This window comes from Rhinopithecus bieti, unplaced genomic scaffold (genome assembly GCF_001698545.2).
Source record: "Rhinopithecus bieti isolate Rb0 unplaced genomic scaffold, ASM169854v2 scaffold_18142, whole genome shotgun sequence".
Taxonomy (NCBI): domain Eukaryota; kingdom Metazoa; phylum Chordata; class Mammalia; order Primates; family Cercopithecidae; genus Rhinopithecus; species Rhinopithecus bieti.
The window spans coordinates 351,230-366,787 of record NW_016809248.1 but is presented as its reverse complement, the minus strand read 5'-3'; the positions used below and the strand labels follow the sequence as shown (position 1 = coordinate 366,787).

General features: G+C 35.4%; 1 protein-coding gene across 3 annotated transcripts in view; it reads left to right on the top strand.

Moving 5' to 3' along the window:
- Positions 1–15,558, top strand: part of SLC44A5 (solute carrier family 44 member 5) — a 433,562-nt gene that overhangs the window by 389,434 nt on the left and 28,570 nt on the right. For all 3 annotated transcript variants that reach the window (XM_017888981.1, XM_017888980.1, XM_017888982.1), the window contains 5 exons: positions 241–366; positions 1,193–1,253; positions 4,959–5,082; positions 6,534–6,617; positions 9,550–9,662. In XM_017888981.1, coding sequence (XP_017744470.1) covers positions 241–366; positions 1,193–1,253; positions 4,959–5,082; positions 6,534–6,617; positions 9,550–9,662 — 508 coding nt within the window. The remainder of the gene's footprint in view (positions 1–240; positions 367–1,192; positions 1,254–4,958; positions 5,083–6,533; positions 6,618–9,549; positions 9,663–15,558) is intronic.

Genomic DNA, 15,558 nt, shown 5'->3' with positions numbered 1-15,558 from the left:
CTGAAGTGGGAGAACACTTGAGCCCAGGAAGGTTGAGGCTGGCATGATCATGCCACGGTCTCTAAAAAAAATTTAAAGGAAAGAAAAAGAGAGAGAGAGCAAGAAAATTGATTTAGGTATCTTAGCTGGAAAATAGTGCATTGCTTTTTGTTATGGTGGACAATTTAGAAGTCTAGCTTTATAGGCAGTTCCTGGGTTTGTTCAACTCAGTTCAGTTCTAATCACTTTGTTCATTCACAGATCTGTGTCTCCAAGTGCCCAGAAAAATTTTTAACCTATGTGGAAATGCAACTTTTGTACACAAAAGACAAAAGCCACTGGGAAGACTACCGTCAGTTCTGTAAGACCACTGCTAAGCCTGTGAAGGTACGTGTGTTTAGGCTTAAAGCTAGAGAAGAATTTAACTTTTTTTTTCAATCTCAAGTGTAACGTGAGAATTTGTTACTGAACAAGCTCCCAAATCTTCTAGGAAATGGTTAGACACAATTTCATTAAAACACAAATGCATGTGTACTGAGTGTGCACACACACCCTTTATAGCACATCATTTTGTAGATTTGGGGTGTCATGAAAAACTGTTATGTCTGGTTAATTAGCTTCTACTATTCCCTGACACCAACACATTCTCAACTTGGATAGACTTTTACTCTAGAACTAGGAGTTAATGTTTTATGCAGTCACCATTTCGTTAATGTGGTGATGAAGCCCCGTAGCAACTTAGTAACAAGTAGAAATTTATTTCCAAGCCCAGTTTGATAACAACTCATTTTTAAAACCCCAACCCTTACCTAGGTTTGAGAAATGTAAGAGAATTCTAAATCATCACAATGTTAAATAATATGAATGGTTTCTAAATTAGAGAAGATGTTGTTTTTCCAGAAAAAAAAAAAATAAAGAAAGAAATTAGAGACTCAGGATATGGCTAAGACAAAGATACACATCTCCAAAGGTGTGCCTTGTTTTCAGATGACCTGGTTTTATTATTGTTGGTTCAATTGAATTACAGTTAGGACAGTTAAGAATGTCAAGCAAGATTGTGTGTGTGTGTGATAATCTTACAATTAATATTATTAGTAGAAGTAATTTGGAATAAAGAGATTATTATGGAGTTTAATTTTTTAAAGGACATATTTAGATTGAGTATAATCATCATATAGCCTTTGAACTGTTAACATTCTTCCTTCTATTTTAGTCTCTCACACAACTTTTACTGGATGATGACTGTCCAACAGCGATTTTTCCAAGCAAACCTTGTAAGTGGCAATTATTTTACCTTAGAAACACAGAATCTACCAAAATGCTACTTAATTAAGTTCCCATATTTCACAATTGATGAGATTGAGGCCAAGAATGGTCCTCTGACTGGCCTAAAGTCCCAGAGTTGATTAGCAGGAAAGTCAAAAGTAGAACTCATCTCTTGGCTCCAGCCAAGTACATTTTCTCTGGAATTCTGTGATTTTTTGAATTTTCCTTCATAAACATACAAGAAAAAGATTGAAAGTTGCAAGCTTAGTTGGATTGATCATTTGGTGCTTTGGAAGCATGCATAAATACACACACAGATATGCTCATATACACCCACTCCTGATTTTAGCTGAAAACTTTGTTCAGAAATTGCCTGAGGAGTAGGGGGAGGACATATACTTGTTTTTATCACTTGAAACATTTATATATATTTGGAATTAGTCAATATTTTATTTCTTTAAAATTATAAACTGTATTTAAAGTAATACTCTGGACAAAAAGAGGCCAGGCATAGGGGCTCATGCCTGTAATCCCAGCACTTTGGGAGGCCACAGTGGGAGGATTGCTTGAGTTTGAGACCAACCTTAGCAACACAGTGAAACCCTGTCTCTACAAAAATTTTAAAAATAAATTAGTGAGGCCGGGCGCAGTGGCTCAAGCCTGTAATCCCAGCACTTTGGGAGGCCGAGATGGGCGGATCACAAGGTCAGGAGATCCAGACCATCCCGGCTAACACGGTGAAACCCGTCTCTACTAAAAAAATACAAAAAAACTAGCCGGGCGAGGTGGTGGGCGCCTGTAGTCCCAGCAACTCCGGAGGCTGAGGCAGGAGAATAGCGTGAACCCGAGAGGCGGAGCCTGCAGTGAGCTGAGATCCGGCCACTGCACTCCAGCCTGGGCGACAGAGCGAGACTCCGTCTCAAAAATAATAATAATAAATAAATAAATAAATAAGTGAGACACGGCAATGTGCATTTGTAGTCCCAGCTACTTGGGAGGTCAAGGCGGGAGAATCACTTGAGCCCAGGAGTTGAAGTCTGTAGTTAGCTATGATTGTAACACTGTACACACCCTTGGCAACAGAGTGAAACGCTGTCTCTAAAAAAATAAAAAGGAAACGAACAAAATGAAATAATCACTGAGTTTTCTTTCTTATGGATATAATCCTAATTACAAAAAAAGCTTTACAATTAATTGCCCTTAACATTTAAAGTGTAAAAAAAAAAAAAAGAAAAAAGAAAGAAATACTCTACTATCTAAGACCAAGAGAATACTTAAATTATAATGTATTCACTAAATGAAATATTTTATAATTATTAAATATAACTATTGGAATAACATGCATGTGTACGTTATAATGTTAAATAAAATTCAAACTGTTACAAGCCTTATAATTATAAACGTGTATAAATTAAGACAAACAAATAAACAACAACAAAAAAACCTCTTCAAAGAAAAAGATTGGAAAGAAATATACCAAAACATTAAGTAGTCGTTTGGGGACTGGCAAAACCGTGGGAAATTTCTCTCTTCTTTCTTTTTTCTATTTATTCACTTTCCTACAATGGATATATGTCTCTTAAAATGGAGGAAGGGCATTAGTCATTAGTTTGAGTAGATAGTCAAATACCCACTGAAGGAGCTACCACCAAACATGTCTTACATACTTCCAGCACTCTTCGCGGGGTCATAAAAGACCTTGAAGCAAAGATGTAGGTCCCATGGCAGCAGCACTTACCAGGAAGCTCTCAGCAATGAATGTCCACACCCAAAATCAATGTTATAAATTTTTATGCAAAAGGATAAAAATAAATCATTAGTAACAAAAGATTTAATAGGTATCAAAGTATAAGACATAGTCCCTGCCCTTACAAGTACAGTTTGGCTAAGTCACACAAGATAAAGTGTACACTGGGGATACAAAAATGAATAAGGTGTAGTCCCTCATAGTCTAGTGAGAAAGACATTAAATGTTGCAGTCAACTTGTGTTCCTCCTAATATAAGATTAAATAGCACTCAGTGGAATAGTATGCAGATAATAAAATTTGTTCATTAAAGAGTTCATAAAAGGAAATAAGTAAGATTAAAATAAAGAAGGGAAAACACTGCATGTCCTGTATGATTTTGACTCTCAGAAAATATTTATTGTAGAAGAAAGACTGGAAAGAAATTCCCCAAAATGTTAATATAGTTCACTGTAGGTGGAAGGACTATGTATAGTTCTATATTTTTTAAATATTTTATCCACTTTCCAAATATGTAATGAACATATTTAGTAATGAAAACTAACAGATTGGATGAGATTATCCAGAAAAAAAATACATGAAACAAGGTCATGGGAACCTCTAGATAGGAACACTTGTATTTAAGAAGTAGAAAAAGAAAGAGTGCACAGAAATATGGGAGGACAGGAGATAGAACCTGACCATGTAAGCCAAGAAAAAAGAGTTTCGATATGCCAAGAAGTATCTACCATGTCAAAGGTTCGAAAAAGTTAACTCATTCCTCAGCAAATATTGACTTATTTCTACTGTGTGCCAAGCCCTGTGCTAGGTAACAGGTCTAAGCAGGATGAAGACTGTAACATATCTGGAGGTTTTGACAATTCAGAGGTCACTGGGATCACTGGGAGGATAATTTCCATGAAGTGGTGGGGCCAAAACTATGATTAAACTGAGGGCATAGAAGCAGCTGGTAAAGGCTATTGTGTCAAATTTGCCACAGAAAGGAAGGGAAGAGAAGTAGAAAGGTGGGGCGGGTAAAGGAATTAGCCATGTCCTAAGTGCAGCAGAAGCTAGAGGTGAGCAGACAAGAAAATTCCTTTTAAGCCAGGGAAGTCGGGAAAGGCTTTAAAGAGATCTGTTTCTTCTTTCCCCAGCTCAACTGCTTTAATATTTTCAGGTTTAAACTACATATGAACCTATGCAAATCAGTGATGCTTCTTACAAGAAAAAATATATGAAAATGATCCATTTCTGGTTTTCCTTACTTCTTCCTTTAAAATTGGGGTTTTAAAATATTTTTAGAAATAAATTTGTAAAGAGGCAAAGACTCTAATCAAAATAAGAACATAGAAGATTGAATAGTAATTTTACTTTTCTTAGAAATCATACTAGTCTACAAAGTGTAGGCCTCTTTTGATAGCTTCAGAATTTCCATTTTCAACTCCACTAAAAAACTGTTGTAAATGAAAAAGCTGGGAGACAAATTGTTAAGAATTCACAAACAAAATTTAGTTGTTTTAGTAGCCTAAAGTTTGAGTTGGTTCTTATATCCCAAGGTATTATTCGCTGATCCCCAATTTTCAAAGTTTTACTCAAGTAGTTCCTAATATATATTTTTAATAGTAAAACTAAACTCATCCAGTCATACAAGTTAATGTGGCCTTTCTACTAAAATGTGCTGCCATGAATTATATGCATCATTACTCTTTTAAAATCTTTGATGTGCATTTTATTTATGACTACTTGATGAATATACCATGTGTAAAATAATCAAGTTTAGAATGTAGTTTCAGAGTGTGATCATATTTGCTTTCTAGTCTTAGGACCATTAGAAAATCATATCATCAAGTAACAGGCAATGAGCTATCTATATTGAGAAATTTGCATGCCTAGCAAGAATTTGATTATATACAACAGAAAGCTTAAGAAAGGGAGGACATCATGAAAGAAGTAGAAAATGACTATGATAATTTTAATTTATTTTACAGTTCTCCAGAGATGTTTCCCTGACTTCTCTACCAAAAATGGCACTTTAACAATAGGAAGTAAGATGGTGTTTCAAGATGGAAATGGAGGGACAAGAAGTGTTATAGAACTCAGGGATGCTGCGAAGTATGTGTGTTTACATTCTAATTTTCAGTTTGATGCATTTTGTTATTGCACTCAAGACTAAAGCTCCTATCAGGTTAAGGGTTATAGTAAAAAGTCACTATATATATATATATGAAATATCTATATAAATAAATATACACGTTACTGTGAATTAAAGAGCTTGATACATATTCATTAAGAAGAGCATGTAAGGGAGAACCCAGAATCAGGTAGAAAGAATAATGATGCTTTTTTCTGTCTCCCAGGCTGGAGACCAGTGGGTCCATATCTTGGCTCACTGCAACCTCCACCTTCTGGGTTCAAGCAATTCTCCTTCCCCAGTCTCTTACCTAAATGGGAAATAAAAAAAAAAAAAAAGAAAAGAAAAGAAAAGAAAGAAAGAATAATGATGCTTTTCAAAATGGTTAAATCTTTCATTATCAACAGGTATAGAAGTGTGACATAAAGAAATGTATTGGTGGCATATCAAATTTCTACGTACTAAGTATAATGCAGTAAATTCCCCACATCCCTCAGCTCTACACACATGGCACTCCATGTTACTGGAAAATATATTTCCCTGTGTGCACGCATACACATATGTGTACAAACATAAATCTATACAGCATATCACTGCTGTGCTCAGTTGTTGAATTATAGATAAAAAATAAAGATATTCTAAAAATTTATCTTAAAAGACTTTAGCAGTATAATTAGTATAGTTAGTTCCTGCAGATTTAGAATACAATAGCAGCATGCACGATTTTCATAAATATAAATCAGTGTAAAAGAAATCTCAAAATAATAATACAAATATGATTCCATTGATATAAAAGTCAAAAACAAGCAGAGTTAAATTTATCTCCCTGTGATGCATATATAATTAGTAAAATTAAAAAGAAAACAGGAAATTATTATCACAAAAGTCAGAATATTGGTTACTTTGAGGAAGGGAGAGGTGTTGCAATTGGGGCACATGAAGAAGGGGTTGACAATGTTGTAGTTACATAAATGTGTTCACTTTGATAATTCATCAAATTGGACACTGATGATTGTGAAATTTCTAGTATGTGTTCCATCATGCCTTACTGTCAGGATTAGGAAGGGGAATTAAGGATGATGTTCATTCTTGACTATGGGTTTTTCAAGTTAAAAGCTAATCTTATCATTTATGTTCATTTCTTACAGTGAGGTTTCTGCAATATTGAGGAAATATTGCACACAGTGGAAAAGGATTTGTTCACCATTCTTGAAAACCATGTTCTCTCTGTGTGCAGCTATAGCTACTTTTGCAGGTTTACTGAAGTGACATTTTATGTATTATTGTGGCTAGGAAAAGAGTCACTACTGATAGATGGTTTCTGAAAACATGCTTTCAACAGCCCCTTGTAGAATCCCTTTTATCATAAAAAGAACATTTCTGTTTAGTGGTCATCAAAAAATAATTGATTTTTTTCCTTCTTTCAATGCAGTGGTATCAATAAACTTCTTGATGCAAAGTCACTTGGATTGAAAGTATTTGAAGACTATGCAACAACTTGGTATTGGATTCTCATGTAAGTGAAAACACATAGATGTTTCTTCTGCAGTCCCATTCCGATTTTATCTTTGTAGAACTCTTTCTTCAAATTTTCTATTTTTATTCATGAATAAAAGAAATGTATTGGTGGCATAACAAATTTCACTCAGATGTCAGTTCCTGCCATTTTATTTTTCAGATGAGGTGAGACAGGGAAAATATATTTGGAAATATGCCCAGTGTCTGCAGAATGTAAATTTTAATTGTATTCACTAAAGTACTAATAAAAGTACTGATGAGCATGTACTTCAAGTCACATGGAGCATTATCTGCAGGACTTCCATATCTGTAATATTTGTGTGCTTCTCATCACATGCTGCTGTAGATGCAGGATGGTTTCTCAGATTCTTTTTTCTAATTTGTCCCTCCCTTGACTTCAAAAGGGTAGTTCCTATTTTTAACACATCTCTTTCACATAATGATTGGTATTCATCATAACCAGAAGTCATTGTAGTTATGACAACCTGCATAGCTACATATGTGATACATAAATATAGATGTACAGACAACAAGGAGAGGGAGATGTAACATTTTCAGGCATAAGAGTTGCATTCCTAGAAAAGTTAAGGAAATGTAGTCACTGCACTGGAATGGGTAAATGTGTGATCCATTTAAGACTGTCATTACTGTCTGGCTCTTTTGTCACCCTCTAGTGCTTAAAAGCTTCTATGGTTCCCTAATGGTCAAAGACTAAAATTAAAACTTTTTCAGTTACTTCTAAGGCCCTTTAAAACCTAGCCCAACTTAGTTTCTCAGATTCATCTCCACCCATGTTTCTTGGTTAACACTATAATCTAAATATATCAAATAACATGCCCATCCCTAGACTATCAAATCCCGTAAATTTGCACATTCTGTTTCCTTTCCTGGTATTGAGTCCTGGGCAACTGCACCTCATTTTTAAAAATCAGCTTTAGTATCATTTATAACCTTTATTATCTTCCCCAGATATAATTACTTACTTCTTCCTATGTGTTCCTCTTATCCATCATTGTGTGTACATGTGTGTGTTTACACACCTATAAATACACATACTCATCTTCCATATAGCACCTACCATTCTGTGTTTTATTTACCTGGCCCTTTCCCTCTGATAAAGTATGAACTTACAATGGTAACTATGTCTAACTCATCTTTGTATTCCTAACTTCTATATGAGTCCTTGAACGTATAGTAGATGCACAAAAAAAATGTGGTTCAGGAAACAGTAAGAAAAACACTAGTGGAGCAAGATAGATGCATGTAACTATATGATGCATAATAAAGTCTAAGTTGTATTTTGTGTGAGATACTAGTGTGTGGTGTTTAGAGCTGTAAAATTAGATCATATTATGAGACTTTACTCATTTTGATGCTTTGTCTTAAACGATCACAGTAATTAATTTTAGTATGCTAGGATCTATCTCCAGCAGAGATTGCAGTCTATTCTTGACAGTATTTAAATTGATTCCCCTATTGTCAGACCCAAATGTCACTAGATAACTTACATGCTTCTTCTTCATTTGGCTTTTTCATACCTACCTGAACAAGTGTACATTATAATAGATTATCTTGCCTACCTCACCCCCAAAACACACACTGAAACCCTCTCTACCCAGGCACTACTCATAAGAGTAAAACATGAACATCTCCCTTTATTTTCAATTCTTCTGCTCTTTCTTATTTTATAAATATAAATCTAAAGTATTGATATGCTTGTATCTAGTGTATTTGGTTATAATTTTTATGTACAAATTTAAAACACATAGAATAAACAGCTTTATTTTTTGTTTTGTTTCCTCTGACATTTCTGAATACTTCCTTTGGGCTATGCCATGGAATAATTCTTCAACCATAGTGAATGTTTAAGCATTAAAGTATCCATGATTTTAAGAGGGAATGACTTCTAGAGTTAAAAGCGCAGGCTTTGCAAGACCTTGATACTTCAATACTGTGTTGTCATCTATCCAGTGACAGCAATTATTGAGATTTTTTTATAATAAAAAGATAACACTTGAGACAATAACCTAATAAATGTACCATGCTCTGTCTATTGCTATGTTTGGAAACTTACAGATAGCACCAGACGTATCAATTCTTAATAGAAGAGTCAGCCAACTTTCTGATCTTAATGAGTTCTCTTTGAGGAAATTACATCAGAAGACTCCAATGTGACCTTAACCTGGGTATATGGGAGGAAAAGAAGCTTCTCTAGTAGTTCAGTGAAGCTCTAAGAAGAAATTAAAACTGACAGAAAATAGTCATGCTGCTAATTGCTTGATAAAGTCACATCTCCCTGGAGACACAGAAGCCTTATCACGATTCCAAATAAGGTCCCACAGATCACTGGGGACCTGGAATAGATGTCTGCATGATGTAAGGCATCACAAACTCCTAGAGATAATTAGACCATAGTGATAATGACTACAGCATCATGGGCTCCGGAGATGGCCAGTTATTTTTCTTATCTTTCTGCCCCAAAATGATTCTCTTACTTCTAGATAGCCATATTACACCAGTCACTAAGTAAATGGAACAGAACAAATTCATCATGAATATATTTTACAATTTATGACCTAGTAGGTAGGTAGGAAGGGAAAAAATAAGACATGGCAACTGTCGCCGATAGATCAAAATTGTAGGTTGGAGAAATTGTATTTTTCCTTGAACAATGACTGATACTAGACTTCAGTTTACGCAGGTACACAAAGATGAGTTCTGTATAAAGTCTCTGGTGGTCCTATTCTTTCATATGAAAGTCTTAATGGAAATCATTGTTTATGCTTTTTAACATTATTAATGTTTCTATAGCCAGGTAAAATAAAAGAATTTGAGAATAATTTTGAATAGAAAAAAAGTTTTGTCTTGATGTTTGTAATATGTTATGTTTAGCACACTTGACCACTGTGTTTGTTGTGGGTTTTTTCTAGTGGCCTGACGATCGCCATGGTCCTTAGTTGGATATTTTTGATACTTCTGAGGTTCATAGCTGGATGCCTCTTCTGGGTCTTCATGATTGGTGTGATTGGAATTATCGGTTATGGTAGGTATCGCGCCTCTTCAAATTGTTAGATATCAGAGTAATCCTTTTATTTTCAATTGCTGTTATCAATTACCAGAAAGCATTTGTTTTCAGTGGATCTAATTATTCTTTACCCTCAAGAAAGCTTTAAACTTAGAAAAAATATTTCATTTTGCATATATTGTCTCTAACTTTTTCTTCCTGATATCTTTGGGGAAAAAAATGCTATCAGAACGTTTTACTCTTTTCCTACCAGCCTTTGGTCTCCTGCCTCACGGATACTAAGAAGGAGGTAAAAGAAATCCTTTTAGATTAATGAAAAACATTTCAGACAACTTCTTTTATTTCTTTAACGTTTCTATCCGATCAAAGGCCAGGTCTGCAAAGTTACAGAAGTGTGATCTATTTTTCTCTTTCAACTTGGTACGTTTAATCCAGGTTCTGTCGCACCGGTTAATAATTGGTACTCCACAATGAAGCATTGCCCTCTAGAGGCAAGTATTCTGAATTACACTATTGTGTGGAGAATGACAGTACTGTCTGTGGGAACTAAATGATGTGCAGGAGATAAATAATGAGTACACACGGACATAGAGTGTGGAGTAATAGACAATGGGAACGTGGAAGGGTTGAGGACTGGAAGGGGGTGGATAATGAGAAATTATTTAATGGATACAATGCATGCCATTCAGGTGATGAATACACTAAAAGCCACTATGCAGTATACCCATATAACACAATTACACGTGTACCTCACAAATTTATACAAATACAATTTTTAAAATCAAGGTTGAAATCTAATCACAAACTTGATCTCCCCAAAACAATACATATCAGGTATAATGCGAGCTCTATATATGAATTAAAGTGTCTCACGTGGAACAGTATATACCACCTGTGGCAGCTTCCTTTCACTCTTCTAAAAAAGGTATGAGCCTATGTATTATATGACTGTTTGAGATGTTTCTATTTAAAATAATGATTTCCCCTATGGCACCATTTGGACTGACAACAGTTTTATGGTAGTAAACATCAAAAATAACAATCTCTTATTTCTGTCATTCAATGAAGAGCTATACACATATAAGAATGCAGTTGAATCTGCAGGTTGTGTAGTTAGCCTGTGTTCTAATCCAGCTCCATAACATACAACTGGGTAACTTGGGAAGTCTGTTGGTGGTTAAAAGACCCTGTATTCTCATCTATAACATCAGCACAATAATGGTATCGTCATCTCAGAGGATCTTAAGGATTAAATGAGACAATGAATATAAAGCTCTCAGAGCTGTACCTGGAACACAGTGGACAATCAGTATGCGTTGGATTATTGTTATTACCCTCCTCATTATCTCCAATGAGTTATTAGTAAACCATTTGGTCTTCTCAGGTGTTCCCTATCTGCTCCTGCTGTACAGCTCCTCTTGAATCCCACCTGGGCTTCTTGTTGAACACAGCCAGGTAACAAATAAGAGGTGGATCAGTCTGGTTGAGGAACACAAGAACTTCCATCCTCTAATCAGAAACTGCAAAAAAAAAAAAAAAAAAAAAAAAAAGTTGTTTAAATGTCTTGTTTTTGTGTTCCTGCTTGGAGCTTAAAACAATCTCTGCCCTTTGCCACTGGAGAGTCTGGGCTTGTGATTCAATCACTCTTGTATTGTCATCAGGAAGGAAAGGGCAGTAAAGTCTGCTATTGACTTAACTGAAGTCTTAAGCAGCAAGAAAAATCTGAGATTGGCTGTAGTGTAATTTTGACAATGGCAAAAAGGAGAAAGATGGTCAACATATAAAAAGTGCAGGTAAAACAACCAATTTCCGCTCCCTATTGACTCCCTAGATAGTACTAACCCAAAAATTAATGGTGTGGGAAATAAGCTTGATGGTATTTATTGAGGGAGGAAATGTCCAGTTAGGTTGAGGAGTATCAGAAAATAAGACTATATGTAACTGACCTCTGCTACTATCCTGGACAACTGACTTTCTACATATCATGAGAAACCAATTTTTTCTACTGAAATTTCCTACTGACAGCAGCCCATTTACTAGAACAAATAACAATGTGGATGTGTCATACTGAGCAGAGAAAAAGCCAGACTGCTTGTAGGCAGATGTTTATGAACAGCAATGGAACAATTCTTATTGGCCAGAACAGGTTAAGAGGTATACAGGAGAAGACATAAAACACTTTGGTTATGAGCATGTATTTAAGGTATGAAAAAGGCACAATCCCACATTCATCACATATGAACTGTATGATCCTCTGCAAGCATACAGTTTCTTTAATTCAAAGGTTTTTCAATCATATAACAGGAATCTGTGACTACTAAACAAAATAATAAAGTACTTAGATTTTGCTAGCATATAGTAAATGTTCAATAAATAGTGTCTATTTTTGTTGTTGCTGATATTGTTGTTATTCAGGAATATTATTGAGGAAAGAGGACTTGAAGCCCAGAGATCGTAATTTTAAAAAATCTAGGACAAGAGAGAGAAAGCAAAGAAAGAGAAATTGGAAAATATTGTCTAGACTTTCACATTCACTAGTAGAAGGAAACTAAATTGTCTGAAGGGCCTTCTTGCTATGAAATCATGACATTAAAAAGAGTATTGCACTGTATTGTTTTATATAATACATTGTTTTGAAAAACTTTAGGAAATAAATGAAATCTCCTCCAAAAGAAAAAAATAACTCATGAGCTAAAATCAAAGTGGGGAACCAAGCAGGAAGCACAGGTGAAACACTGGGTAACCCATAGCAGTGCTGGGATCAGGAGACTTAGACCTGAGTTGGCAGCAGAACAGGGGATCACACCTGAAACTCCTGGAGTAAGCCTGGGATCCTAGAAATGTCTAAAGTGACCCCAGTTTGTAAGTACCCTTTGACTGCCAAAATAAACAAATGTAAATCTCCTCTAGATGAAAGTTTCCTCAATTAACGTCACCAGGTTTTCACAGATTCAGATCAACAAAGTCCGAGACTACCTGACCTGCAAGAAAACAGTTCTGTGTGAAAATCAGTGGATACTATAAACATGAGATTGAGGTCTCCAAGAATGCAGATATGGGAATTAATAGATATAGAACATGTAGCCAGGTGCGGTGACTCACTCCTATAATCCCAGCTCTGTGGGAGGCCGAGGGGGGCCAATCACTTGAGGTGAGGAGTGGGAGACCAGCCTGGCTAACATGGTGAAAACCTGTCTCTACTAAAAATACAAAAATTAGTTGGGCATGGTGGTGCACACCTGTAGTCCCAGCTACTTGGGAGCCTGAGGTGGAAGAATTGCTTGAACCTGAGAGGGGGAGGTTGCAGTGAACCAAGATCATGCCACTGCACTCCAGCCTGGGCAACAGAATAAGACTCTGTCTCAAAAGAAAAAAAGAAAGAAAGAAAGATATAGAACGTGAAATAACCATGCATGAAATGTTTAAAGAATTGAAGATAGAATCAGAGCCAGACGCAGTGGCTCACACCTGTAATCCCAGCACTTTGGGAAGCTGCGGCAGGTGGATCATGAGGTCAAGAGATCGAGGCCATCTTGGCCAACATGGTGAAACCCTGTCTCTACTAAAAAAAATACAAAAATTAGCTGGGCATGGTGGCACACACCTGTAGTCCCAGCTACTTGGGAGGCTGAGGCACGAGAATCGCTTGAACTCAGGAGGTGGAGGTTGCAGTGAGCTGAGATTGTGCCGCTGCACTCCAGCCTGGGTGACAGAGTGAGACTCTGTCTCAGGAAAAAAAAAAAAGTGAATTCATTCATTCATGGACATGGAGTATCATTTATTCAAAGCTTGGACAACAAAATAAAATCAACAAAATGTCCAGGCATACATGAAGATGAGCCATATAGAACTTTTCAAAATAAAATGTTAGATTAAAACAAATTGATAAGCTAAACAGCAAAATAGAGAATTAATGAACTGAAATATGAATCTGAAGTAATTATCAAAAATATAGCAGAATGTGACAAGGGGACAAAAATATGATTGTGTGGTTCAAAGAAATAGAAAATAGGTTGAGAACCGCCTAACATATATCAACCATATTTGAAAGCTCTTGGCTGAGAATTTGCCAGAACTGATGAAACCATGGATCCATAGATATAGGAAGCCCTCATTAGACTAAGGAGAGTAAAGGAAGATAAATCCATATCTAGTCATACATTATTCTGTTTATTCAACAAATATCAATTGAACAGCTGGTGTGTACAGACACTATTTTAGACTCTTGATGTACAACAGTAAAGGAACAAAGGTTCTTACTCTCATGATGCTCATAGCCTAAGTAATATATGTATTAGAAGGTAGTTATTGCTATGGAAAAAAGAAAAGGTAGAGCAGGTAAGGGGAGATTGTGAGTGCCATGGTAGGGCAAGGAGTGAAAATGGCGGTATTAGTAGGAGGGGTTTTTTGGGGAAAATAAGAAAACACTTGGAAGCAATGGAGTTAGACAGTCAAGATGAAGGAAAAGTTCCAGACAGTGGGTGCAGCTAGAGCAAAGGCCCTATAAGATAAGAGTGTGTTGAAGAAATGGCTGGGAGCCTGGTGTGGATGGGTATACTGAGTAAAGGAAAAAATAGTGGGAGAAGAGGTCATAAAATTTATGAAGGGGACTAGCCTTACAGATTATTATAAAACCTAGGCTTTTACTCTGAATGAAACAGGGAGGCAATGTAGGGCTTTGGGTAGCAGAGAGATGAGATATAATGATTGCTCTAGTCCCTGTGTTGAGAATAGACTGTGGTGAGGCAAGAGTAGAAGCAATGAGACCAGTAAGGAGATGATTGCAGAAATGTATATGCCAAATGAGGGAAACTCTTGAGGGTGGCCATACATGCTTTTATTTGTATAAAAGCTGTATTTCCTGATGGTTTGAATGCAGGTATGAGAGAGAGTGAGAAGAAGGAGAATGATTCCACAGAAATATATGAGATGTAAGAAAAGATAGTGAACAAAGAAAATAAATTAGTAAGCATTTAGGTAAAGCTAAAAAAACTTTCCCTGCATAAAATAATAATTGCTTTATACATTGGACACTAGAATTATTATTTTATGCAGGTAAAATTTGTTTAGCTCTACCTACATGCTAACTTATTTAAAATGTACATAACAAAATTATGGAGAAATAGTCAGAGTGGTTGATTATTGAGTAACTAAGGTCTTGCATTTCGTTGTTAACATATTGACTGTAGGCTCTTAAAAAAAAAAAGAACAGATTTTCAAGGTAACCTATTATAAAAATAGAGTATATCGCTCAAAACCAGTAGAGAAGAAAAATGGAATATAAGTAAACAAACAAAAAATCAATTTTAAAGGACAGGAATTGGAAGAAAAGAAGTATAGACACAAAGTAGAATACAAAAGGCAAAATTAAGAACATAGAAACAAATATATCAATATATAAAGTATAAATATGTTAAACTCACCAGTTAGAACACAGAGATTGTCAGGTCAGATTAAAATATACACATACAAATTGGAGCTATATATTATTTATAAAAGTTATAAAACATATAGGGAAATAAAACATTTGCAAGTGAAGGGATGGAAAGAATATACTAACAATCAGTAACAAAAGAAAGTGGAAGAAGACAATAATATCAGACAAAATTTTAGAATGACAGTGTTATGAATAAAAACAATTTAATTCACTAAACTTGTATCTATTAAAATAACCTCAAAAATCATAGAATTGCAAGGATAAATAAATAACTGGATAATAATAAATTAGTATTGGGTATAAACCTTAGGGGAGTTTTGACGCATCTTTTTTTTTTATTTTTATTATTTTCTTTTATTATACTTTAAGTTCTAGGGTACATGTGCATAACGTGCAGGTTTGTTACATATGTATACTTATGCCATGTTGGTGTGCTGCACCCATCAACTCGTCAGCACCCATCAATTCATCATTTAT